Source organism: Nothobranchius furzeri, chromosome 1 (assembly GCF_043380555.1).
Source record: "Nothobranchius furzeri strain GRZ-AD chromosome 1, NfurGRZ-RIMD1, whole genome shotgun sequence".
Taxonomy (NCBI): Eukaryota; Metazoa; Chordata; class Actinopteri; order Cyprinodontiformes; family Nothobranchiidae; genus Nothobranchius; species Nothobranchius furzeri.
Genome location: NC_091741.1, coordinates 45827952 through 45853712, shown reverse-complemented (window position 1 = coordinate 45853712; position 25761 = coordinate 45827952). Strand labels below are relative to the sequence as shown.

The 25761-nt window shown below is 41.7% G+C and overlaps 1 protein-coding gene across 2 annotated transcripts; it reads right to left on the bottom strand.

The window, feature by feature from the left end:
- Positions 1 to 215: 215 nt before the first annotated feature.
- prmt8b (protein arginine methyltransferase 8b) lies at positions 216 to 19884 on the bottom strand. 2 transcript variants are annotated; one of them, XM_015959561.3, is made up of 10 exons: positions 19136 to 19884; positions 18439 to 18663; positions 17289 to 17444; positions 15843 to 15906; positions 11468 to 11610; positions 11074 to 11161; positions 7616 to 7731; positions 4851 to 5001; positions 1024 to 1145; positions 216 to 910 (listed from the first exon to the last, which is right to left on the bottom strand). In XM_015959561.3, the coding sequence occupies exons 1-10, from the start codon at positions 19202 to 19204 to the stop codon at positions 827 to 829; spliced, it is 1218 nt and encodes a 405-aa protein (XP_015815047.3). In that variant the 5' UTR covers positions 19205 to 19884; the 3' UTR covers positions 216 to 826. The 2 variants fall into 2 exon arrangements, with proteins under 2 accessions (XP_015815047.3, XP_015815056.1); XM_015959570.3 differs by having other exon boundaries at positions 19035 to 19173.
- Between the last annotated feature and the right edge of the window lie 5877 nt (positions 19885 to 25761).

The window sequence follows — 25761 nt, the reverse complement described above, 5'->3', positions numbered from 1 at the left end:
TTCCTGTAAAGTAGAGACTATTCAGACTATTGCTAAAACTACTCACCTGAGTAAAGTTGCAACTACTTTATATATTTTTCAACAGTAGAAATCTGTTCACTAATGCATTTGCTAGTGCATTATAATAATCATTATATATATATATATATATATATATATATATATATATATATATATATATAATTTTGGTTTTCAAACAAAAATGATGACAATAATTTCACCCTTTTTTAGACATTTTATTCATCACCACGTTGATCTTTTTAAATATTTTGTTCCATCAAGCTCCAGAATAGAGCTCTTTTACATTTATTGCATCTGTGTTTGCCCTGCTTCAATCTGGTGCCAAAGAACAAAAGAAATGAGCTAAATTACCCTTATGTAGTTTACTGAACTCAAAACGTGTTCCACACATGGAGATAGAAGACGATAAAGCAAAAGTTACCGAGTTTGTTGTTGTTAAACCCACTTAGTTTACATGACTTTAGAGGAAACACACTTAATGACTCATCATACAGATCAATAATTTCCTGTTTCAGTAAAGAAATTTAAGACTCAAATGACCTTAATCTAAATATTTAGATGAAAGATAAACAGATTTTTGTAGTATTTTATATTAAAAGCTCCACTCATCCCTGTGATGAAACTATTGCTGAGAAAAAAAAAACTTGCTTATTCTGATCACATCACTTGATTGCACCCTGTCAGATGCATCGGTTTGCCCTCCCTGGGTCACTGGAGTGCTTCTTTGGGGGCCTTTTGGTCTCCCCGTCTCCAGTTGTGTCCAGCTGAGCTGAGGGCGGGTCCGCACGGGCACCTTGGTTTGTTCCTAACGCATTTTATAGTCGTGGGAAATGGCAGCTTCACATAACTGTCCTTTAAAATCTAGCTCCAGGGTGAACTCCAGGTCACGCTGTAAAAGGTAGATAAGATGTAAGAATGAGAAAATAATAAAAAGAAGTTCAGTTGTCTAAAGAAAGAAATCCGATTCCAGCAGATGATGAATGGAAATTCTTTGAGTCTTACCACATTCTTCTCATTGGGTCTGACAGCGATACTCCCAAAGATCTCCTCCCCCTTCTTGACGGTTAGGTAGTCTTCTAAATAAAACACCGTCTGTTTCCAGTGCGTGCTGGCAGCATCTGGAGCTGATGACAGGATGAGAAGAAAGAAGGAAAAGTGGGAAAGGAAAAGAGGCAAATGGAGGTTAAAAACAGACTAGAAAGTAAGATGCTAATTTGGTGTTAATTAAACAATTTACAGAACATTTCAGATGAACCTGCATCAGGCTTGCAAACATGGAGAAAACGTAGGAGCCAGTGGGAAAAGTACGAATGCAGATGGGAGAGAGCTCCTTCGGTGATGCTCTGCTTCAGCCCCAACAGACACAGCCAAACATAGAACCTCCTCTACACCACATTATGTAAGCAGTGGATACATGAATTTATTACAACGGGCTTACATAACAGCTGCGTTGAGTGGTGAACACCACTTTTACTTGTGTAACATCAGCAGAGAAGCCAAGAACCAGGATGATGAAACACTAGTTTGGATGAATTATTGGGTCCGTTTGTTAGAGTGGGACCTCGTCAGTCAGCTGAGCCACACATCCACGCATTTAAAGCACCTGTGCTCTTCCTTGGGTCTTTTATTTTAGTCTGAATGAACACATCGTCATCACTTATCAGATGAAATCTGTTAAACCCTTGTGTGAATGCAGTCATGGACATGTCCGGGTACCGGAAACCTGTAATCAGTCCAGCCATTAGACATTTTTCTATCTCATTTAGCTTTTTTTAATGATTAGATTTTTTTTACTAGCAATAATGCTGTGTAAATCAATTCTGGGGAAAAGAGCCTCTTATCACCTAAATCCTATAAGGTGTAATGAATCGTCATTATGTAATGAGATCAATAGAGGGTAAATTGGATTGAATAAATTGCTTACGAGCTATTTATTTTTATTATCATTACTTGTGACCCATAGCTGTGATAATCTATTAACTATAGAACATCACCTGCTTGGTCTTTAAGATGATTTGGCAGAAGATTCTAAGACTCTTTGTTTGTTCAGAGATTGTCATCACTTCGTTTAGGATTCAAGGACCAGTCAGGTTTGCAAACAAATAATAATTTATTTTACAAACAATTTGACTTGATAAATGGTTTAAACCTTTGATGCATAATGGTCACTACAGTGGACAGGTACTCAAAATTGTTATTTATTTATTTTTGCCATTAAACACAGCTGTTGAAGACATTATTGCATTTGAGCCCCTCCATTTGGACTTCGGTAAGCCAAGCCAACATATTTCATGTTCAGAATGCACACTGTCCACTGAGGTGGACATGTAATAAATTATTTGTAAATTAAATGTTACAAAAAATATGTAAATATGAAATTTGTTTCATTCACACCTAAAGATGAATGAAAAAAATTGTTAAAAAAATCATGGGTGAAGATTTCATAATTCATGCATCAAATGGTTTAAACAATTTACTGTGAGTGGATGCGAACCAAGAGATGGGTGTCTGGAACTAGGTGTGAATATAGTATTTCAGAGTTGGTATCATGAGAAAGCTGAATCCTGGATGGAGGAAATTTGGTTTGCAAGTAAGCTACAAGCTGTTGTTTATCAAACTGCATACAGATGCTATCTCGCTGTGTTCTACGTACCCAAGTGGAGACGCCCTTGTGGATCCGAAATGTCAGGAGGGTTGGAGACCCCGAGTACAGAAGTCCGTAGACTAACTCCTAGTATGACCAGGTCGGTCCTGGATCGCTTCCAGGTAACACAGGTGGACTGGATGGAACCAAGCATCTCAAAACAACTCTGAAGGAGTGTCGCAAAATCAGCTTTGTTCTGCAGGAAAAATATCTTGCTGTCCCGAGATTTGCAGGTGCAAAAGCTTACGGTTTTAACTATGTCAAAATCCTTCAGGTGAAAGAGGCTTGCTCAGACGGCCGTTCTGAGCTTCTCCCTCTCTGTCTGTCTGGCTTACTGAGACTGAGAGTGAAGCTCTGTTTAAGGCCTGGTGTTATCTCAGAAGTTGCCAAGCATCTCAGAACACAGTCTCTGATTCTGAACTCTGAAATGTGGGACAAGGTTACTTATGTGTCATGTCTTTATCTTAGTCTCACTCTGTCTGCAAGTGTGATGACCTAATCCAGTAAACATACTTAGTATCACTGAAACAGATTAATGAAACATTTAATCATTTATAATTATACATTGCAATATTTAGTGATTATTAATTACAAAATCTTAGTTATACAATCTTTTCTTCAATGATTATTTAGAATTAAATGATTACTTTTAATAATGAAATCTTCTTTTCTTCTGGGAATAAAAGTTTATCTAACAGAGTTCTGTGCAGAACCTTGGGGAAAAGAATGCTACTGTCATCTTTCATTATCTGATGAAGCTTCAGTTCAGCTGATGAAGTCATCTGATTAAAGAGCCTGCGTGCAGACATTCCATCTCCTGTCAGGGTAAAATACAGCACAGCGTGTGTAGCCAGGGTTATTTGCTCTGGCCGTGCATATGAACCATGGGACCTCAAAATCAGTCCATTTGGTGACGTTACACAAGTCTGTGTGGATGCTTTTGTCCCATGGGGACGTCTTTGAAAGGCAAGTTTAAGCCTCAAATCTTTGAGTATCAAGTCACTTCTCAGATTGTTGGGGATCAAGATCAAGTTAAATGTGAAGTCTTTAAGGTTTAAATCCAAGTCACTCATATTTAATACATTTGCAGTGGTCTCTAGCAGGAATGAATGCCTTGTAAGTCCTACTCTGGGGAACAAAGCCTTCGGTGCACAGAGAATTCAGCTGGAGTAGAAAGTAGCTTCTAACAACAAGATGTGAAGACTTGTTTCTTAATATTTTGTTTACTTGCAAGTACAAGTAAACTTTCAAGTCTTTGGGGGACAAGTCCAAGTCAAAGCTTTGAGAGGAAAATCTACCTCGTCTTTGGGCAATGTCAAGTCTCAAAACTTTAAGGGCTAAGTCAATTTTCACATTTTAAAGTTCGCACTTCAAGTGTCAAGCAGCCAAGTCAAGTTGCAGATCTTTAACAAGCAAGTCCAAGACAATTTTTTGGGATTCTAGTGAAAATCAAGTCTCGGGTCTTTCAGAGGTAAGCCCAAGTCAAGTTTCAAGTATTCGAGGGCCAAGTCAAGTGTGAAGTCTTTGTGAGTCCAGTCCAAGTTGGTCTCAAGTCCAAGTCAGGTTTTGAGAAGCCCATTTCTGAATGCAGCTAATGAGCTATGTGACTTTCACCTCTGATTACACGAGTTAAAGATTGTTCATAAGGCTCGTGTCCCAAACCTTGAGTCCAAGTCAAGTCACACGTCTTTGTTTTTGCAACTTAAATTTACAAACTAACTGTCCAAGTTATTCTCAGACACCCTCAAAGTGAATCTTTTCATTCTCTGGATTTTCTCCTTTTCAAAACACAGAAAACGGATCATAGCAAGATGCTTATTTTTCTCTGTGGCACAGCGTCTGCTCAAGGGTCACAACTCCTAATGTGTTGCAGTGAGAAACATGCTCAGAGGAGTGCTTGTCACCGTTCACAGTGACCAGTGTCGACCCGAACATACACAGCATGAAGCTGAGAATGTGGTTTCTAAGGGGACAAGCGCTCAAGGCACAAAAGCAGAAGGAAGAACTGGGAAAAAAATCTGCTTGTGATAGTTGTGATTATGTGCTGCAATTAGTGGTGAGCACGATGGCGCTGACAGCTTTTTTTTTTTTTTTTTTTTTTTACTGTCGATCAGTTTTCTAGCAAATTAAGGAACGTCATGTGAACAACTCAGATTTAGCTGAACTGAGTCTGGTCCAGACTTACCAGTGGAAAAGCCAGTCTTCTTGTGACATTTTGTGAACTCTATGTTGAAATAAGTGACGAGTGCATGGACGTAATCATTGCGTTGGATCTGCAGACAGAAGGCGGATGTAAAGGACAGGTCTCCTGGCTTCACAGTGTAGATGTCCACCTCCTGAGCAAAAGTAATAAAAAAAAATAATATTTCATAAATCCTGCTGAAGGAACATCTGTTCTTCTCAACTCTAATCTGGAATAGCATCAACAGAAATATACATAATACTTGTCACCACTACTCGCTATCTCTGTCACACATGCAGTGCATGTATAAGCCAGAGCTGCTTCATTATTCACCAAGACTGTGTGTGTGTGTGTGTGTGTGTGCGTGCGTGCGTGCGTGTGTGTGTGTGTGTGTGTGTGTGTGTGTGTGTGTGTGTGAAAGCCCACAGGTTGAATCACGGCTGGCAAACCAAGCCTGGTCACAGTAAACATGCTGTGTGGGTGTCCTCTTGGGAGGGAGGTTTTCTAAGTGTGTCTTACATCGTGTCTGTTAGACAAAAAAAAGTTTGGCTTTTTGCTTCCTGGTGGACTTCCCGTACCAATTCGGTACTTTTTAAGGTACCGACCGAATTCCACAGTGCCGACCGAGCACTGATTCACTTCATATGAAACGGTGCCTCGTTTCGGTACCCGTCCTTCACAACGAGAACTTGCCTAGACAGCTGCGCATGCGCAAGAGCGTTATGTCATCAGTCGCTGCGAGCGAGCTGTAAACAGAGCAGCATGGTAGAAAGAACGCACGCTAAAGCTTGGGTCCACTTCACTAAATGTGATGGGGAACTGGGTGATGATGAAACCAGCGACAACGAACTAAGTGAGACATCCTCATCTTAATCTGCTCCGGTATGTAAATAAAATGTTTAAGATAACGTTAGCTTGATTTGTTAGCTTCCGTTTCACTAATGGTGCGTTTGTTTTCTCCTCAGAACTCCGAAATTCTGACTAGAAGAACATGAACACGCTCTAAAGTTTGGCGTCACTTTACTAAATGCGACAGGTGATTGGGTGAAGATGAAACCAGCAACAACGATCTAAGTGTGAGGCATCATCGTTTAAATCTGCTCCAGCAGTTAAATAAACTGTTTAAGATAACGTTAGCTTGATATGTTAGCTTCCTATGCCACCATTGTTATCATCTAATGGTGCGTTCGCTTTCTCCTTGGAAATTCTAACTTCCCAGTAGGAAAAATCAAAAGAAAAAGGACGGCAAAAGGAATGAAGATACACAGTAAATTTATTTCACAGTAAAGATGTTTGCTTCAGTTTAATGATCAGCTTATAAAACTACAAGGATGATGTTAAAATACAAACAGTTGTATGTTATTTATCATGATATTTATCAAATATGGTTATATATTGAGAAAAATATATATTTAATTATAAAAGAGAATTAAAAATATTAAACACTCAAAAGTATCGAAAATTGGTACCGTTAAGTACCGGTATCGATTCCTAGGTACGGGGAATTAGTACTGGATCGATTCAAATGTCAAAGGTACCCATCCCTAGTTCTAAGTATGAGTATGTTTATGTTTATTTATTTGGCAGACGCTTTTATCCAAAGTGACGTACAATTTTTAACCTATAGGGCATGTTGTGATCTGTAGGGGCAACCGGAGTACCCGGAGGAAACCCACGCATGCATGGGGAGAACACGCAACTCCACGCCGAAAGGCCACAGCTGAGTTTCGAACCTACAACCTTCCTGCTGCGAGGCAACAATGCTAACAACTGCGCCACCATGCAGCCCACTACTCACTAGTAATTTACCTGTTCTTTGTACTGATGATGGTGCGTTTGAAGGAAAAGGAAGCTATTTAAAACTGAAACCTGTTTGTTCTGGACAGCCACGAGGCGTCAGCACGACAGATTGTGATTTAGCACCTCTGTCGTTTCCAGTGATATCAGCCCCATATCGTATAGCACAAACCGGAGGATGTGAGAAGAAATATCCATGGGAGGGACTTTGTAATTTAAGCATGCGAGGGATGACTGACAGGAGGAATTAAGATGGGCTGAGGTGACAGGCAGCTGGAGGATTGGCTCCCGATTCACACATGAAGGGTACAGTCAGTGAGAAAAGGAGTCAGTGGTTAACCATGACACTAAATCAGGACTCTTGGCTATTTAAAACCTGTTTGGTTCCTCGTGCTGACTCAGTGCTTGATCTTGTGCGACATTTCACCATCAGACAGAAAGAGAAGGAGACATTTCCCTATTTGCTGAGATTAGTGAGGACTGACGTTCGTTTAATCATAGAAATGATCCCAGAGTGAGTGGGAATTAAGATTAAAAATGATACAAAAGAACTAAATAAAATACCGATTGCATCATGTTCCAAAGTAGCAGAAAGGTAATACAAAGAAGAAAATAATGGCTAGTGAAAGAGAGGAGACGCAAGAGTGGACAAACAAAACAAACAAACAAAAAAAAAGCTTTCACCTCCCTGAATGTTCTAATTCTCTGTTCATTTGTGAGATGAAAGACAAGCAATTGTTGTATCCTCAAGCTTGGAAACGGATCCACGGTCTATTACGACTCGCCAAAAACCTCCATTATGTTCTCAATAATAGCCTCAGCGGATGGTGAATGTTCGGAGGTGCTTGGAAGTGATAGCTGTTCAGGATTGGCTTACACAAAAGATTAAAACCTGCCATGAAGGTTGCTCAACCTATGACACACTCTGACTTCATGAAACACTTTTCATGTCGGGGGAAGTGCACACTAACCTTAATGAGGCAGGCGTTAGTCACCACCTGCTTGGGATCGACCACATCCACTAGAGGCTCTTTAATGGCCACGTTTCGAATGCAGCTCATGTCGAAGCCGTACACGTTTTCCCACCCTGTGCAAACAAAAACACGTCACACATGAGGATGAAATGCAGTTTCTTGAATTTCCTTGTGGCTGCATCTCACTGTTCTCCCTGTTCCTGCCAAGCATTTGGTACAAAAAAGGATATCAGATAGATAAAAAAAAATACAGCGCTTAGTGTTGCCAAGAAGAACTATCTCTTGTTTCTATTCCACCTCCATGGATGCAGACAAATGTTCCTGAAAATAAACCTCCTCCAGTATGTCTAGGAGCCTTTTTTATATTCTAATTTGGACTAAAAAAAAACACCAAACAACCTTTACCTCCCCTGTTCCCAGGGGGCCAAACACAATGTATGATGGAGGAACGTACCACCAACGCATAGATGCTAAAATTAAAGACAAATTGAAGGTTTTGGGCAGATCTTTTGAGAGTTGTCAGAATGAATGTACCTCTATAGTTGTGCTTATGTAAGAAGGCCACCTGTGCAGTAAAAGGATGCTCAGTGGGAGTCATTGAGCAATTTAATGTCGATACTAGACTAAGTGGCACCTTTATATTGGTGCCTTGGTCTGGATCACAAGGTTTAACGCAGAAGCTTGCTCCGGCAGCTGTCTGAACACATGCAGTGGTTTTAAATCAGTGATCTGCAGAAATTCTAGCAAGTGTTTCTTCTGCATGCTGGAACTAACGGGGTTAGGCTCCTGTAAATGGAAAAAGCTGTAAAATTAATTATTTCGATTTTTTTTGTTGCTTAGGCTTTCACGTGCACATAAGGCAACATAAGGCAAGTAAAATTAAAATTATTTGTCCCCAAATATTCCAGAATCTTGCACATTAGCTGCTTGCTTTGCTAAATCTAGTTTTTGCTAGCTTAGCAGTACCACTGTAGATCATATGTATTTACACTAAAGAAGAGAAGAGACCTTACTACTTCTGTTCTGGGACAGACGTTTTCTACGTGATGTTCATTTTTAGGTTGTTGCATGTGAATACCAATAAAGAAAAACAAAATAAAACAGTTAAAAACAATGGAATGGGTTAAATGACAAACCACGGTGCAGTTATCAAATCAAATCAAATCAAACTGTATTTATATAGCACTTTTCATGCATAGGATGCAACAAAAAGTGCTTAACAGAATAAAATAACCCATATAACCCACAATCCCTCTCTTTCCCACACTTAAAACAATTGTGACAGTTTCATCCCCAATCCACAAACCATTCCCAGGCACACACACACACACACACACACACACACACACACACACACACACACACACACACACACACACACACACACACACACACACACACACGCACACGCACACACACACACACACACACACACACACACACACACACACACACACACACACACGTCCACATAACACATTAAACTTCCCATATAAACAGATGATTGTGACGTTTGCCAAGTTCGTTTTCAAAGAGCTGTGCATTAAAGTAATCAATATCTGACCTCAGACTTTAAAGAACAGACAAACACGAGACAATACATCAGTTGTAGATTTGTTAGAAACAGTTTAGTAAAATTAAACGTCATCCCAGTAAAACATAGACATTAGTGTTTTAGCTCTGGGTTGTTTATTATAGTGCTGATTGCTTCTCGCTGCTATGAAGGGGAGTTTTAGTATATGATGCATCTGTAAGCTTTTTTTTTACTTTGCAATGGAATGAATGGGAGCAGAGACTATAGGTCTACTCTGACCATTTCTTTTTTTTTTTTACTCTGACCATTTCTATAAAAACATTCTGAAAGGTTTTGATTAGATTTTCTTTCTAAATGAGACAGAATAATACTGCCTACCTTAGAAATGGCAGAGCTAATAGCTAATTAAGCTGACATCCATGACCTTCCATCAGTGTTTGATTCAGCTCTTTTGCTTTCGGTTCTTGTCTCACATCTAAAAAGCATTTAAAGCAAAAAATAAACTGCTGTTCCTTCAGGTTTTGCATACAGCATTTCTGATTATCTTTCATCTGGTTTCTGTGGATCTCATTTCACTAAATTGTCTTCTGAAAGTGCCAGTGATGCGGCGATCAAAGAGAATGTTCTGATCTAAAGCTGTTGAACCGTACCTCATATTTTGATACTCACTGACACATTATAGGCTGAGACAGTGCGTGGGTAAGTTGGACCATTGTGTTGAAGTAAATTTCTTCAAATGTGTTAGAGATAACCTTTTTAGTGCCTGCTTTAAGTCTTCTATGAATTTTCACAGCTACGGTGTGCCACAAGGCTCTGTTTTAGGACCCATATTTTTTCTGTTGTTCCACAGCATATCTTAACAAACATATTTTATCTCTGCTATGCAGATATAGTTTTGTAGTAAATCTTTCTTAAGTGCCAATATTTATGCTTATGATGTTGTGCAGAAATGTTTGGAAAACTGAAGTCCTTGTTTATGTCCCCTGATAGATAATTTTCCTGAGACGGTGGAAGTTTGGATCCGCTTGCCAAATTTACTATCGATCACAACATTATCTTATTTTGGATTCAGCTTTCACATTGGATGTTTACGTTAAACGTCTGGTCCTGTTTTGTCATGTTTTCACCATCTTAGAAACACTGTCAAGTTCCAATAGGTCTCACTTTAAGCTTGTTCTGTTAGTCTTCTCAGACTCCCCACAGAAGGGGTCTGCAGCCTGAAGCCCTGGAGTCGAATGTTGCACTTCAACCCCATGAAACTAGCTGCTTTAACATGAGTAATGTTTAAATTTAAACAAAATAAAGGGCAGCTTTTGCAATTATTTCATCCAACCCTTTGCAATCTCTGCATAGATTTTCCACAGCAGAATTACTTATAACAAGTTGGTTGCTTTTGTCATTTCCCATCTTTATACCCAAATGAGTCGAAAATGTATTGAGGTTTGGATTGCTATAGCTCTAAATGGTTCTTAACAACAAAAGCGTCATTTTTGGTTAGAAATGATATGGTACATTATCTTCATTTTGGAAAACACTTTAAAAACATATACCAGTGCCAAAAGAATTTTATATATAGAAAGGATAATAACATTTTATAAAACATTTTGTTTCGATAATAATGGTTGAGTAGATTTTATGTCACTCTACAGATTACATTTGGTAGCAAACATGGTAAAAATGTATAGTTTTCAGACAGCTGGCCTACGGGCTTCTACGTCCTCCAAACATTTACAGATCACATGATTTCTTTCTCAGTTGACTTCCTGTCATTTTCAGTCTGCTTGGACTGCGTCAATTACATTTTCTGTTAATTCACATAGATTAAAAGGTAAATAAAAAGGTTTATAGATCAAGTTACTGATTTTATCTGCATAGTAGACGTTCTGCAATGAGAGTGAGAGAAAAAATAAGTGTTACTCACAATGAATCTTAAAGTCCTTGTACTGTCTGTCCTCGATGGCTACCACGTAGAGAGCTGCTCTGTCTGGGAACATCAGACCTCCAGGTTTCTGAATACAAGAAATACTTCAGGCATTCAAAGCATAGACACAAAGACCATCCATCATCTTTATTGTTTGCACACCTGGCATGTAATCTAGAATCACATGTGGTGAGTTTAAAGCCCTCTGGCAGCAAGCGAGGTTAGAAACCAGATCATTCAAGTGTAACCTCAGCATCTGGGCTGCAGACACAATCTAGCAAACAGACAGCAGGTCCTCTCCATTCATCACTGTCGCATCTTTTATGAGTCAATAACTTTGTCTGCCCATTCAGCCCGTCAAACATGCCCACACGTAAAGCCCCAGCCACCATACCAGCCACTTGTCCCTGGCGAAGATGACCGTGTTTAACATGGACTCGTAGAAAAGACAGTAACCCATCCACTCAGAGACGATGATGTCCACTTTCTCCACAGGAAGCTCCACCTCCTCCACTTTACCCTTGAAGATGGTAATGACTGTGTTGTGGAGGGAAACAAACAGCAGGAGACAAATTGCTTTAAATTCTCTTCATTTGAAAAATGCTAATTAGACAAAGATTCACCCTGTTTTTCATGGTTTTGTAGTGTTTTCTTGATTTACCCCTTTAGTCTGATTCATGATGAAGAAAACAAGGATATGGATGTGATGAAGAAGACATTGAAGTAAAGCAGATAATATACATGTCTGCTTTATCAGGTAGGGCAATTTCACCATAACACTGAAAATAATAATATTTATTCTAGTAGTCTTCTTCATTAATAAGTATATATTTCAAGATAAAATGTACAAATTTAGGTAAGATGTTCAGGTAATAAAGACCAATGTCTGTCATCAGCCCAGCAGCTCAGGGTATCGTAACAATCAGAACGAGCTCCAGTGAGCGGAAGTTTGATTGATGCCAGAAATTATGGATATTTGACAAGAGAGATGATAATGATAATAATAATACATTTTATTTAAAAGCGCCTTTCAGAACACCCAAGGTCACTTGACAGAAAGCACTTAATAAAATACAATTAAAACAATAATAAAACCCAGACAAGAAAAATAAATAAATAAATAAATAAAAACTCCTCCTTGAACCGTCACCTTATCGTGGTGGAGGAGTTTGAGTGCCCTAATGATCCTAGGAGCTATGTTGTCTGGGGCACTTAGTGCCCCTGGTAGGGTCTCCCATGACAAATTGGTCTTAGGTGAAGGGTGAGACAAAGAACGGTTCGAAGGATCTTTCATGGCGGTTAAAACGAAGAGTCGGAGTACCCGGCCCGGAGGGTTACCGGGGTCCCACCCTGGAGCCAGGCCTGGGGTTGGGGCCCGTGAGCGAGCGCCTGGTGGCCGGGCTTTCGCCCATGGGGCCCGGCCGGGCCCAGCCCGAACCGGATACATGGGCTCGTCCAACTGTGGACCCACCACCCGCAGGAGGAACATGAAGGGTCCGGTGCAATGCGAATCGGGTGGCAGACCAAGGCGGGAGCCTTGGCGATCCAATCCCCGGACAAGAAAACTAGTTTTTGGGACATGGAACGTCACCTCGCTGGCGGGGAAGGAGCCGGAGCTTGTGGCAGAGGTTGAGCGGTACCGGCTAGATATAGTCGGACTCACCTCGACACATTGCATTGGCTCTGGAACCCGAGATCTGGAGAGGGGTTGGACACTCTACTTTGCTGGAGTTGCTCCGGGTGAGAGGCGGAGGGCTGGGGTTGGCTTTTTGTTAGCCCCGAGACTCTCTGCCTGTGTGTTGGGGTTTACCCCGGGGGACAAGAGGGTAGCTTCCTTGCGCCTTTGGGTCGGGGAACGGGTCCTGACTGTTGTTTGTGCTTATGGGCCAAATATCAGTTCAGAGTACCCACCCTTTTGTGAGTCCCTGGGACGAGTGCTAGATAGTGCTCCATCAGGGGACTCCATTGTCCTGCTGGGGGACTTCAATGCTCACGTGGGCAATGACAGCTTGACCTGGAGGGGTGTGATTGGGAGGAACGGCCCACCTAATCTGAACTCGAGCGGTGTTTTGTTATTGGACTTCTGTGCAAGCTGCAGTTTGGCCATAACGAACACCATGTTCGAACATAAGGATGTCCATCAGTACACTTGGTACCAGGGCAGCCTAGGTCGCAGGTCGATGATAGACTTTGTAGTCGTATCATCTGACCTGCGGCCGTATGTTTTGGACACCCGAGTGAAGAGAGGGGCGGAGCTGTCAACTGATCACCACCTGGTGGTGAGTTGGATCAGATGGCAAGGGAACATGCCGCGTAGACCTGGCAGACCCAAACGCATAGTGAGGGTCTGCTGGGAACGCCTGGCAGAAGAACCTGTCAAGACGGTCTTCAACTCCCACCTCCGGCAGAGCTTTGACCACGTCCCGAGAGCAGTGGGGGACATTGAGTCCGAGTGGGCCTTGTTCCACTCTGCGATTGTCGAGGCGGCTGTTGCTAGCTGTGGTCGTAAGGTGGCCGGTGCCAGTCGTGGTGGCAACCCCCGTACCCGCTGGTGGACACCAGAGGTTCGGGGAGCCGTCAGGCTGAAGAAGGAGGCCTACAGGGCGTGGCTGGTCTGTGGGTCTCCGGAGGCAGCAGACAGGTACCGGATAGCCAAGCGGGGCGCAGCAGTGGCAGTTGCCGAGGCAAAATCTCGGGCGTGGGAGGAGTTTGGTGAGGCCATGGAGAAAGACTATCGATCGGCTTTAAAGAGGTTCTGGCAAACTGTCCGGCGCCTCAGGAGAGGAAGGCAGCAACTCGCTCACACTGTTTACAGTGGGGATGGGGAGCTGCTGACGTCAACTGAGGCTATAGTCGTATGGTGGAAGGAATACTTTGAGGAGCTCCTCAATCCCACCAATGCGCATTCCGAGGAGGAACCAGAGCTGGGAGGCCTGGGGATGGACTGTCCGATCTCGGGGGCAGAAGTTGCTGAGGTAGTCAAACAACTACACAGCGGCGGAGCCCCGGAGGCGGATGAGGTTCGTCCTGGGTATCTCAAGGCTATGGATGTTGTAGGGCTGTCATGGTTGACACATCTCTACAACATTGCATGGTCATCGGGGGCAGTTCCTAGGGAGTGGCAGACCGGGGTGGTGGTCCCCATCTTTAAGAAGGGTGATCTGAGGGTGTGTTCCAACTATAGGGGGATCACACTCCTCAGCCTCCCTGGAAAGGTCTACACCAAGGTACTGGAGAGGAGGGTCTGATCGATAGTTGAATCTCAGATAGAGGAGGAGCAATGTGGTTTTCGTCCTGGCCGTGGAACTGTGGACCAGCTCTATACCCTTGCAAGGGTGATGGAGGGGGCATGGGAGTTTGCCCAACCAATCCACATGTGCTTTGTGGATTTGGAGAAGGCTTATGACCGTGTCCCCAGGGGCACCCTGTGGGGGACGCTCCAGGAGTATGGGGTGGGTGGCTTTCTGTTAAGGGCCATTCAGTCCCTTTACCAGAGGAGCGTGAGTTTGGTCCGCATAGCTGGTAGTAAGTCGGACCTGTTCCCAGTGAGGGTTGGACTCCGCCAGGGCTGCCCTTTGTCACCGGTTCTGTTCATCACTTGTATGGACAGAATTTCTAGACACAGCCGTGGTGTGGAGTGTGTCAAGTTTGGTGGCAGGAGAATCTCGTCTCTGCTTTTTGCGGATGATGTGGTCCTCCTAGCTTCATCCAGCTCTGACCTTCAGCTCTTGCTGGGTAGGTTCGCGGCCGAATGTGAAGCGGCTGGGATGAGGATCAGCACCTCCAAATCTGAGACCATGGTTCTCGACCGGAAAAGGGTGGCTTGCCACCTCCGGGTCGGGGGAGAGGTCCTACCTCAAGTGGAGGAGTTTAAGTATCTCGGGGTCTTGTTCACGAGTGAGGGTAGGAGGGATCGGGAGATCGACAGGCGGATTGGTTCGGCGTCTGCAGTGATGCGGACGCTGAGCCGATCTGTCGTGGGGAAGAGGGAGCTGAGCCAGAAAGCCAGGCTCTCGATTTACCGGTCATCTACGTCCCAATCCTCACCTATGGTCATGAGCTTTGGGTAATGACCGAAAGAACGAGATCGCGGATACAAGCGGCCGAAATGAGTTTCCTCCGTAGGGTGGCCGGGCTCAGCCTTAGAGATAGGGTGAGGAGCTCGGACATTCGGGAGGGACTCGGAGTAGAACCGCTGCTCCTCCGGATCGAAAGGAGCCAGTTGAGGTGGTTTGGGCATCTGGTCAGGATGCCTCCTGGACGCCTCCCCGGGGAGGTGTTTCGGGCATGTCTTGCCGGCAGAAGGCCCCCGGGTCGACCCAGGACACGTTGGAGAGGTTACATCTCCAATCTGGTCCGGGAACGCCTTGGGGTCCTGCCGGAGGAGCTGGTGGACAAGGCCGGGGAGAGGACGGCCTGGAGCTCCCTAATTGGGATGCTGCCCCCGCGACCCGGACCCGGATAAGCGGAGGAAGACGAAGACGAAGGCGAATAAATAAAAATAAAAAAGAGATAAACAGTTCAATAAAATCAGAGGTTGTAGGCAGATTTAAACATATGTGTTTTGAGTTTTGTTTTGAAAAGGGTAAAACTGCAGATGAGCTGCCAGTTAACCATCAGCACTGCAACTAATACTGTCAAGTGTGACTGTAATGATGGAAGTATGCAGATTTTCCATGCTCTGTCCAACCCTGATGATGTTTTATTGCCCTGCATCCAGACAGATGGATATGAAGCACTGGGAAATTGGATAATCGCCTGCAGCTCACCATTGTGTAGATGGTTCGACTTGATGATCTTCTCTGAATATTCCGATATACTTGAGCATTCGATCTGCAGAAACAAGAAAAAGGCCATGCATGTTGGTTTATAAAGTATTAAGATTTCTACATCATGTCAATTTTTATACTTTCTTATAGATAATTTAAATAAATGTATCAAAATAAATAAATATGATCCAGGTTTTTCTTTTGTGCTTTAATTGTAATTTGTTTGTTGTTTAATTAGACTCCTTGAATTTTGTATTGTTTTTGGTTTATTTCCTTTGTTTTTCCTCAGATTACCAGATTACTTCACTCATATGTTATCCATCTGCTAATCAGCAGCTGCACATAGCAGGTAAGTGGTCCTTAGTTTCTCAAGTCAGATCTTCTTGTTTGCAGCTTGTTTCCTTCATTCTGCAGCTCCCAGTATCATTCACCTTTTGTTTCCCTGTTTAAAGTTATCCTTGTTATACTTTTATCAACTTTTGACTTCTTCTTCTTCTTCTTCTTCTTCTTCTTCTTCTTCTTCTTCTTCTTCTTCTGCTTCTTCTTCTTCTTCTTCTTCAGTTAATCCACTGGGGAGTCAGCATTTAGTTTCTTTTTCAACACAATCTCATGAAATTTGGTGGACATTTTTAGTATGAAGCCCCTGGCTTTATTCTGAAAGACTGAAGCAGCAGAAACAAAATATACTTTAGTTTCATGGCAACAGCAATCGCAACAAGAGATGGAAGATTGGTCTTGGTCATAAAGTTAATTTGCGAAAAAATTGTGGGAAACTTGTTTAATCAATACATTTGCAGTGGTCTCTGGTAGGAATGAATGCCTTGCCATTTGTACTCAGGGCAAAAAATAAAATAAAAACAAACAAACCAGAAACGCCTGGATCAGCCTGGACAAGTCTGCCACACCAGAGGAGAGCCAACACAACAGGATTTAGAGTCTTATTTCCTGATATGTTTACATCTTGCCTCTGATTGGATAACAGCAACATGACTCTACCCCTTACTCTGTTCTGTGACGCTGATGTTATCTCTCTACAAAAAATACAAGTTACCTGCTGTTTCTGGATGCCAACAACCTTTCCCATCACGAGCCAATATGGGTAAGTCCACTTGACGTAGATCTGTTAGGTTTTTCAATTCCTAGATTTTCACAGTCTATTCTCCATATTTTCTATCAGAAGCTATTGCAGGAGATAGGTGTAGGAGACTATTTTCATGTTCTGCCTGCATGAAAATCATGAATAACCATTAAAAATTGTTTTTCACTGTTCCACACCTTTAATAGAATGTGCAGTTTGTGGATTCTTCATGGTGGTAGCCAACATTTTCTGTTCTTTTAAAAAAAAAGTTAATTATGATTTATCTTATAATTTTGTATCATATTGCACAATGGTTTAACCAAAAGCTGTGAGGATGGTATTTGTGAACTTTAAGTGCATCTACTCACCCCGTACACGTGTTTGGCACCAGCATTGGCAGCAAACATAGACAGGATCCCTGTGCCGCTGCCAACATCAAGAACGATTTTATCTTTGAACACGTGCTTGTTGTGGTGCATGGCATTTCGATAGGTCAGTGTACGCACTTCATCTTTCAGCATCTCCTGCATCAAAGAAAAAAAAATTATAACAGAGACCTTACACAAAGAAGCATGATTCGTAACAAATACAGACTCAAAGCTGCATGTGAGCACTTTCCCCAAGAAGATGGTGAGATGAAATGAGACCAAAATCCTCTGTGACAATGGCAGAGCTTCTTGAAATAGACAGGAGCACAACACAAAAGCCTTGAGGGGCTGCCTGATATCTATCTCCCTGAACCCATTGACAGATCCTGCTTTTCCTTCTTTCTAGCTTTGAACTCTTTAATCAGGACACAGTCTTTGTCTGCAAGCAGACAAAACGCTGACCCATATGCTAAAAAAAGGACACTATTAAAAAAGGTCCTCAAACTTTTTCTTCTTCTTTCCCTCACATGTGAAGGTCATTAGTTAGGCTACAGCTCCAGCAGTTTGCTGCAGATAATTGCAAGAGGCAGAAAAAGAACACTTTTACTTATGCAGCGCAGATAATGGACTATCACACACACCCTGGGCTCTTTTGTGCTATCTGGTAATAACTGGCATCTTGAAGCATGCTCCATCAAGACTGGCACTTTAGTAACTCAGCATTTGCTTCAAGATTTCAGTCCAAAATATAGTCATATACGTGCTTTTAAGCAGATTTATGCTGCTTGTTGATCTTTTTAGAAAACATAATATTATAAAATAGCAGCTTTATTTGGGCAGTCATCTTCTTCTTTACATTTTGTGTTGCAGTGTAGTCTAAAACTTGATTTTAGTCATTTGGATTCATGCTTTCTTGCATCAATGAATGAATATATATATATATATATATATATATATATATATATATATATATATATATATATATATATATATATATATAAGGATCACAAGTCAAATCAGAGCGTGTCTTTTGTGCAAGTTATGGCATTAAGTCAGCTGTAAAACTCCTTGGCAGAGTTTAACAGGAAGCTTTTGGGGTCATTGGTGTCTAATCATACCAAGTTTCCTGCTGTCAGGCTGGTCTGCCTACCTCATGGATGCCAAAGTGGGCATAGGAATCAAAGTAGTAGTCCCTTGATGTCATTTCCTCTGGGCTTAGGAATTTGGCAATCTTGCCTCTTCCAGGACAGGTGGACAGCGCTGCTACATGAGGTGTGTGAGGGACACAGGGCACATGGTGGGTAGTAGGCACTGGTTTCGACAGAGGGGAGGGCTGGGCAGACTGAGAATGGGGGGACATGACAGTCTGTTGCCGCTGTGAAGCAGGAACAAGGAAGAGGTTGAGTTTATCAGGTTCATGTAACAGATGATCATTTGAATACACATTATGTATAAAATAAAATCGCCTTGCTCGAGACTTGCTGCGATTACTGGATGCCTAAAGTGAAAAGCCGGTTAAAGATGCAGGTTCCGGTTCAGCACCACGGACAGCGAACATCGCATCCAGAACATGCATGCATCATCACCTGCACGTGAGGGTCTTTTATAGGCTGTGAGACATCCTCACTACTCTATGGTATTTCTAAAACACGAGTCTGCTCAGGGTTGCAGACTCATCTGCAGGATACTAGCTGAGGCACTTTGCTTGCAAAATAACAACATCGTTTGAATGATATTGATACATACGTGCATCATTTATAATCAGATGTTGCCTTGTTTAAAAAAGCCAAGCCAGTGAGCGCCCCGGACGCCCTGTAACCGGTCACAGGACACCACAAGGTCCCTACCTCCGAGCTGTCCGCCTCCGCCATCTTCCGCCGTAGCAGCAAACAACGCGACGAATGCCTCAGTCCCATGAGAGCCGGCGAGATTTACGCTACAACTCTTTAAAGTCCTCTAAATGTCAAAAGCAATGTCAAAACGACCCCAAAACATCTGAGAACACACGACCGCAGCAGGACAGATGGAAGTCATAACCAGGCTGTTGAACAAACCGTCCAGAAAAGTTAAGAAGTTGCTTTGTGGATCATTTGCGCGACGTGAAACGCTGGTTTCTCCATAATGCCAGTTTGATACAGGTTGTTTTAAATGGGAGGACGCGGTGTCTTATTGGCTGCCAGGCTGGAAGGATAAGGGTTTGATGCCAGCGGGAGAGTTGATGATCGCTGGTTTCACATCTCCGGCAAGAAGAAAACCCAACTAGATGCCGAAAGTGTGTCACCCTCTTTCTGGTGATTCTTCCTCCCCTGCACTTCTTCAGATTCTGCCCAAATCACACGTGAAAGAACTGGAACTCCGTATGGAAAAGACGCGCCATTCCCATCTCCTTAATGTGTTGGTGGGAGTCCAGATTCGATCAGGCTCGAAGAAACCTAGAAGGAGTTCAGACTGACATGAAGAGAATGATGTCAAAATGCAGCCTGCCTCTCAAAAGATGAAGGAATAAAAAGCCTCCTGACAGAGAAACCGAGCCCACGCGTCTTCAGGAGAGGCTCAGCTGCTGGTGTAAAAGAAAATCCCTCATAGTAACTATACTGATCACATACTCAGTATACAAGTAGACCAGCTGCAGCCCTTGTTGTGAATGCAGCAGCATCATAATTGGTTGATTTATTGGTGCTTGAAAGGCATTTTTATCCGATTTTCATAAAATCTTTCAGAAATCTATAAAACAATAGGAAACAACTTTTTAAATAAACAGTTAACCGCTATTTAGGTTCATTTTCCTGTAAAAATGAAAATCAACCCAAACAACAATGTTTAAAAAAACATTTAGAATTATAAAATGAAATATAAAAAGCTAATCTACACATTTGAAAGGAACAGTCAATATGTAATCATTTTAAAATCAATTTTTAATCAACAAAGTCACTTCTGTCTAAGCATAGTGAGGGTATGAATTAAGGTTTTAGAACATTTCAGCATGCTGCCAAATGGAAATTGACTGACAAATTAAAAGTAGGTAAAGACACTCCCTATAAACACACTCGTGTGTGTGTGTGTGTGTGTGTGTGTGTGTGTGTGTGTGTGTGTGTGTGTGTGTGTGTGTGTGTGTGTGTGTGTGTGTGTGTGTGAGTGTGTGTGTGTGTGTGTGTGTGTGTGTGTGTGTCTGCTCTGTCTTCTCGATCCCCAGTGAGTCGTGGTGGATGGCTGCTTATACTGAGCCAGGATTCTCTGGAGGTTTCTTCCTGTTAAAAGGGAGTTTTCCTCTCCACTGTCGCTGCATGCTTGCTTAGTATGAGGATTGCTGTATAGTCACTGACACTAGTCAGTGACTTGATGCAATTTGCTGGGTTCCTTATATAGGAAACATTATTTCTGATTGGCTTAATGAACTGTGAATTGGAATGTTTATTATGTGAAGTGCCTTGAGACGACTCTTGTCGTGATTTGGCGCTATTTAAATAAAATTGAATTGAATAAAACATCTCAGAGTCCCTTTATTGGTAATTTTGTCTAACAACAACGTTTTATTTTTTTTGTTTTATCATTTATTTATACATTTTTAAGACTAACTCAATTTTCTGAGATCTTTTTTTAAATGGCAGACTTCTTTCGTTTTACAGCAATATTTATTTTAAAACCACCGCATCAGTCTTTAGCTTTCAACATTTAGCTATCACTTTATCTTTTTTAATTAAATTGAAAATTGTATTATTTAAAGCTGGTCAGTATAGCTGTAAATATTTAATGTACTACTTTACAATCAGCACCCCACAGAGACATTGTTATATTTTAATTATACAAGCAGAAATCAATTTTAGACTTAAAAGCAAAGGGGCACTGTTGACCAAGACAAGATCTACTTTTAAATCTGCAAGTCTGAAACATACATTCCTATAACAGACGTTACATTACGCTGCTGTAATGCAATTCAGATATAAACAGAGCACATGAAAGAAACAACATTCGCCACCCTGCTATGAACAGCACATCATACGTTTGTTTATCTCCCCTCATGTTCTCATCATCTCCTCTAACCTTGGCATTGATGAATTCAAGCTTTAATGTGGAAGCAAAAAATAAAAAATAAATAAAACAGCTGTCTTTGGACACCCTCCCCTCTGGTTTCCACTCTGATTATCTTATTAGGTCTTAATGTGTTGTTAGTGATTGCAGGTTTGTCTCGCAGGCATAGCACCGAGAATTTCTCTCCTTTGTGCAAGTCACTGTCTGAGACATTTTCACCTTCAAATCAAAAAATACTGTCAAAACAACAGGATCCTACAGAAAGGTTAATAGGAAATGTATTTTTGATGCAACATAGAGTATTCTAAAACCTCAAGCTGCAGTAAGAACTTTTAATCTGCACAAGTAAAAAAAACACCAATAGTTTCTTAACTGATTTTTGTTTATTTTTACTTCTGTCACAACAAAAATAGCATTTTGATTTTATAGCAAGCTGTGTACTTATTACATCATTTCATGCTTATTTGTGAGCTATCCAGCACTCAGTGCCTTCCCCCGCTGAAGCTTTAGGTCACACGTTTTTCTCTAAAACTGCACCAGTTTCCCTCACATCTCACATCGACCTTTTGTTTGACTGACTCTAAATCATTCTAATTCAATTTTCCACCTGATTACACACGCTGCTCGCCACTGAGAGACACCATAAGCACAAACAGGTACTTCAAACGTTAGAATTGTTGGATCATTTTTATTGGAATTCCCTCACAGCTAGTGTTTAATACAGGTTTAAGTTTCATAAGGTTCCTGCTTCGTTTTGTTCTTTATTCTGAAGACTTTCTCTTGTGATAAGGTGTCATTTTCTTTCTCATACATATTTCTTTTGGAATCTTGAGTCAAGAGTAATTCATTTTGAACAATGTAAGAAAAATAGATTTGTCAGAAGACTAACTGATCTCCTGGCCTGCAAATGAAAGACAAAACACAATGAAACACATCAGGTTTTAGTCACCGTTATGAATGAGCCTCACGATCGGTCGTGTTTGAGAACATTGGCCCACGCGTTTCAGTCCTGCTTCTACTTTATCACACACACACGCACGCACAAACACACACACCAATCTGTGTGGGGGCAGGCTGGTGTCATGAGTGAAAGAGGTGGGCAGGCTACTACTGAGTGATGTACAAGCCTCACGAAGCTGTTAAAAAGCTGGGAGGGTGTATCCTGTCAAGATCCTTCTCAACCCATTATTTTTTTAACTAGCTGTTTTGTTTTTTAGGTTTTCCAATAAAATCTGTAGAGAAGATGCTGATGGGAGCTTGATTACTTCAGATAATAAAGGACTACGCAGCCTGCCGCCGTATCAAAAGGTCCTGCATGATCTTTTAACACTTGTAATATGTGTTGGGGATGACTCTTAACCATAATGACACTAAATTTTTGCTCTAACAGATGACACACAGAGTGGCTTCAGCCCTTTTGTGCACTTCAAGTTGCAGATGTGCATCCGATGATACATTTCTGAGAGTTTTATTGAAATTATCATTTGGTTGATGTGATATTGCCTCTAGCAGGCAGGCTGACGCCAACAGTTGAGGCTAAAGTTCTCATTCTCTGAAAAATTGTGTGATGCTATCTTATTTTTTTTAAACAGTCAGTCACTCTGAGTTGCATTCGCATGCTGAATGTAAAGCATTTTCTTCAACCCTCATTGCCTGCATTAGCTGCAGAAAGCAAACAAACAGGAAAACGATGGAGCAGAAAAGCCGGTCTCCTCTAGGTCAAAGATAGGATTAATACTCATGGCACCGTCCATCTTGGCTTGCGACTGTGGAATGCTGTGTTGATTGTGTGGCCAGGAGAGAGCAGAGTGCATCTCGGCTACTAAAAGCTAACCACTAGCATTAGCTACTCTAATGGTAATATGGTAGTAGTTGAGTAGTGCTCAGATGAGCTTGTTTCAGGAATTTGCAGAGTGTCAGAAGAGAGCTTAACACGACAGGATTTGGAATCATTTGGACATATCTCCTCTGATTGGATAACAGCAATGCGACTCTACCACTGAGTCTGTTTGCTCTGGCACATGGATATTTTATCTCCACAAATAACATAAGCCTGGAGGAGCTCCGGCCGTGTGGTGGAGTTGCTAATGCTAACAGTTAGCTTCTACTAGTCGGGATGTTCTCTGCTGTTTCCTGGATGCTAAAACCTCAACAGTCTTCCTCGTCTTGAGTCAAGATGGGTGAGTCCATGAATGTTAAGTGACAGTGTGATGTAGATCTGTTAGGCTTTTCTTAGAGTTTCACCGTCTATTTTCTATCAGAAGCTAATGCAGGCGATAGGTGTAGGAGACTATTTTCATGTTCAACCTATATGAAAAACTCAGAGTTACCGATTATAATCAGGAATAATCATATAAAAAATGTTTTGTCCGTGTTCCACACCTTATGTGACACTAGCTCAATACACAAGTGTAAGGGGATGTTCTTCGTCGGCACAGACTGAAGAGTGCGGGGGGTTCTAGAGTTGGGTTGCTAAGCCATTTGAGCCAAATCTTGCTGTTGCTTTAGCAACCACAAGCTACTACCTGGCGCCTCCCATGGCTCAATATTTGTAAAATTGACTAAGTTAGTGACTTTTTGTGCTGGTTAGTTGGCCAGTGACTTGTAAGAGACTCTGCTAAAAGAGCAAGTTGATGTTAATCAACCTAATGGCAAACTGACACAGTTGATTGTGGTGGTCATCTTCATGTTTATTTCAAAAGTTATAGGTATACATCCACTGATCACTTTTACAGTTTCGCATTGTAGCATTAAGGATCGACTGCATATATATTAAATGATCAATAAGATGTGATATTTAATATAAATATGAAATACTAATCTGATTGGTTTTTGAATGTTTAATCAGAAGACTTTAGTTTTTTGACTTATTCAGGGAACACACACACTTCACATTAATTCAGACAGAGTCAAGAATATAGTTATAAAAATGAATTTAATTCTATTTTCCCAAACTAAATGATTGTACATGGCAAAATATGAATGAAATGATGGTTGTACAGCTAACAGATGATGAATGGAATGATGGAATGTAAGTTAGATGTTAAAGCAAAACCTTCTAAGTATCTGAGAGATCTTGTGATGTCTGGTTTGTGAAATTAATTTGGCTGTATGGTTTGATAAGCTAGAGATTATTATTAAAAACCATCCAATGCCATTTGTGCCGAGTCTATGCACCCTTGTGTGGAGGTGCCCAAGCGATCCAGTGGGTTGGCAACAGAACTCGTGAGTAGCTCTGATACGACCCATCTGGTCTAAGATACCTCCAGGTGACGGCAGGAAGCTGGAATGCTTATTTTGTGTCTGAGGCTGTTCGGTGGCAGTACATACCTAAATGATTGCAAACAAGCATTACTTTTGTGTTTAAAGAGCAAGTAACGTCTAAATAAACTTTTTTTTTCGCTGATGAGCTGTATAAATGAGTGTCTAATAGTGTTTTAAATGTGTGTATTCATTATTTTAGCATTTTGGTGCATTTTCTTTAAAAATTAGAAATTCTGCCTAAATACCACAGTATAGCGCCACCTTCAGCTTAAAACATAGAGTTTGAGTCATTTTGAATAAATTTTAGCCAATGGCTAAAGAGAAAGATACTACGTAAACCAGTAGAGTACTACGTAGCAGCTCTCTGTCAAAGTTATGAAAGCATCGAGAGTCTCGGCCACGCCTTGTGGCAAGTTGGGAGTTGGATTTGCAAGCGAGTGTAGGACAGTTAGCAGTAGATCAGCATTAGCATATAGCATTAGCATATCCTAATCTTTAGCATAGCTTTTAGTGTTATACATACTTATTTAGTGTTAGCTTGGCTGTTGGATATTGTAGTTTAGTTAGTGTTTGGCTGTTAGTGTAATTAGGAAAGTAGTTCGGGTTTAGTGCTCCATATCGTGTTAGTGTGGTGAGAAGGTGTAGTGTAGTGGGTTCGGTGGCTCTGTGGGGTTGCACTCCTTTCCGCTGGACTTAGAAATTAGGCGCCAGCGGTTGCGCGCAATCGGTGTCTGGAAAACAGTCAGCTCCCGCCTGGTGCTGTAGTTTGCAACCAACATTTTACCCGCGATTCCTTCGCCAACATGATGGAGTTTGAACAGGGTTATTCTGCACGTCTCCGTTTGAAGAGGGAGGCCGTGCCCACCGTGGCTCTTCCGCGATTCAGATGCAGCCTACCGACTCTGCTCCCCCACCATGGCGGGCTCCAGTCTGAGGTGAGTAAGCTAAATAAAATTTTTAACATCTTCTAAAGACAATTCCCTACCTAAATGCAAAGCTTGAGAGACGTGGTTCACTTAATTTAGCTAACATCAGTCTGCACTGCCTTCGGGCTGATTTGTCAAAAATGTGGAACGGGATGTGGCCGACGAAACGGTCCACATGACTATTACTGTCTGGCTCAGAGAAAATTCAGGTTGTTTTTGTGTCAGTCCGCAATTCTGCAACAGTGGCTCTAGCT

Bases quoted from the DNA above. Each gene is read 5' to 3' on its own strand.
- prmt8b (XM_015959561.3), bottom strand. From the start codon at position 19,204: ATGGGACTGAGGCATTCGTCGCGTTGTTTGCTGCTACGGCGGAAGATG. The intron at 17,445-18,438 runs GTAGGCAGACCA...TCTTTGATGCAG, and splicing joins CCCACTTTGGCATCCATGAG to GAGATGCTGAAAGATGAAGT. The intron at 11,611-15,842 runs GTGAGCTGCAGG...TCCACAACACAG, and splicing joins GTCGAACCATCTACACAATG to TCATTACCATCTTCAAGGGT.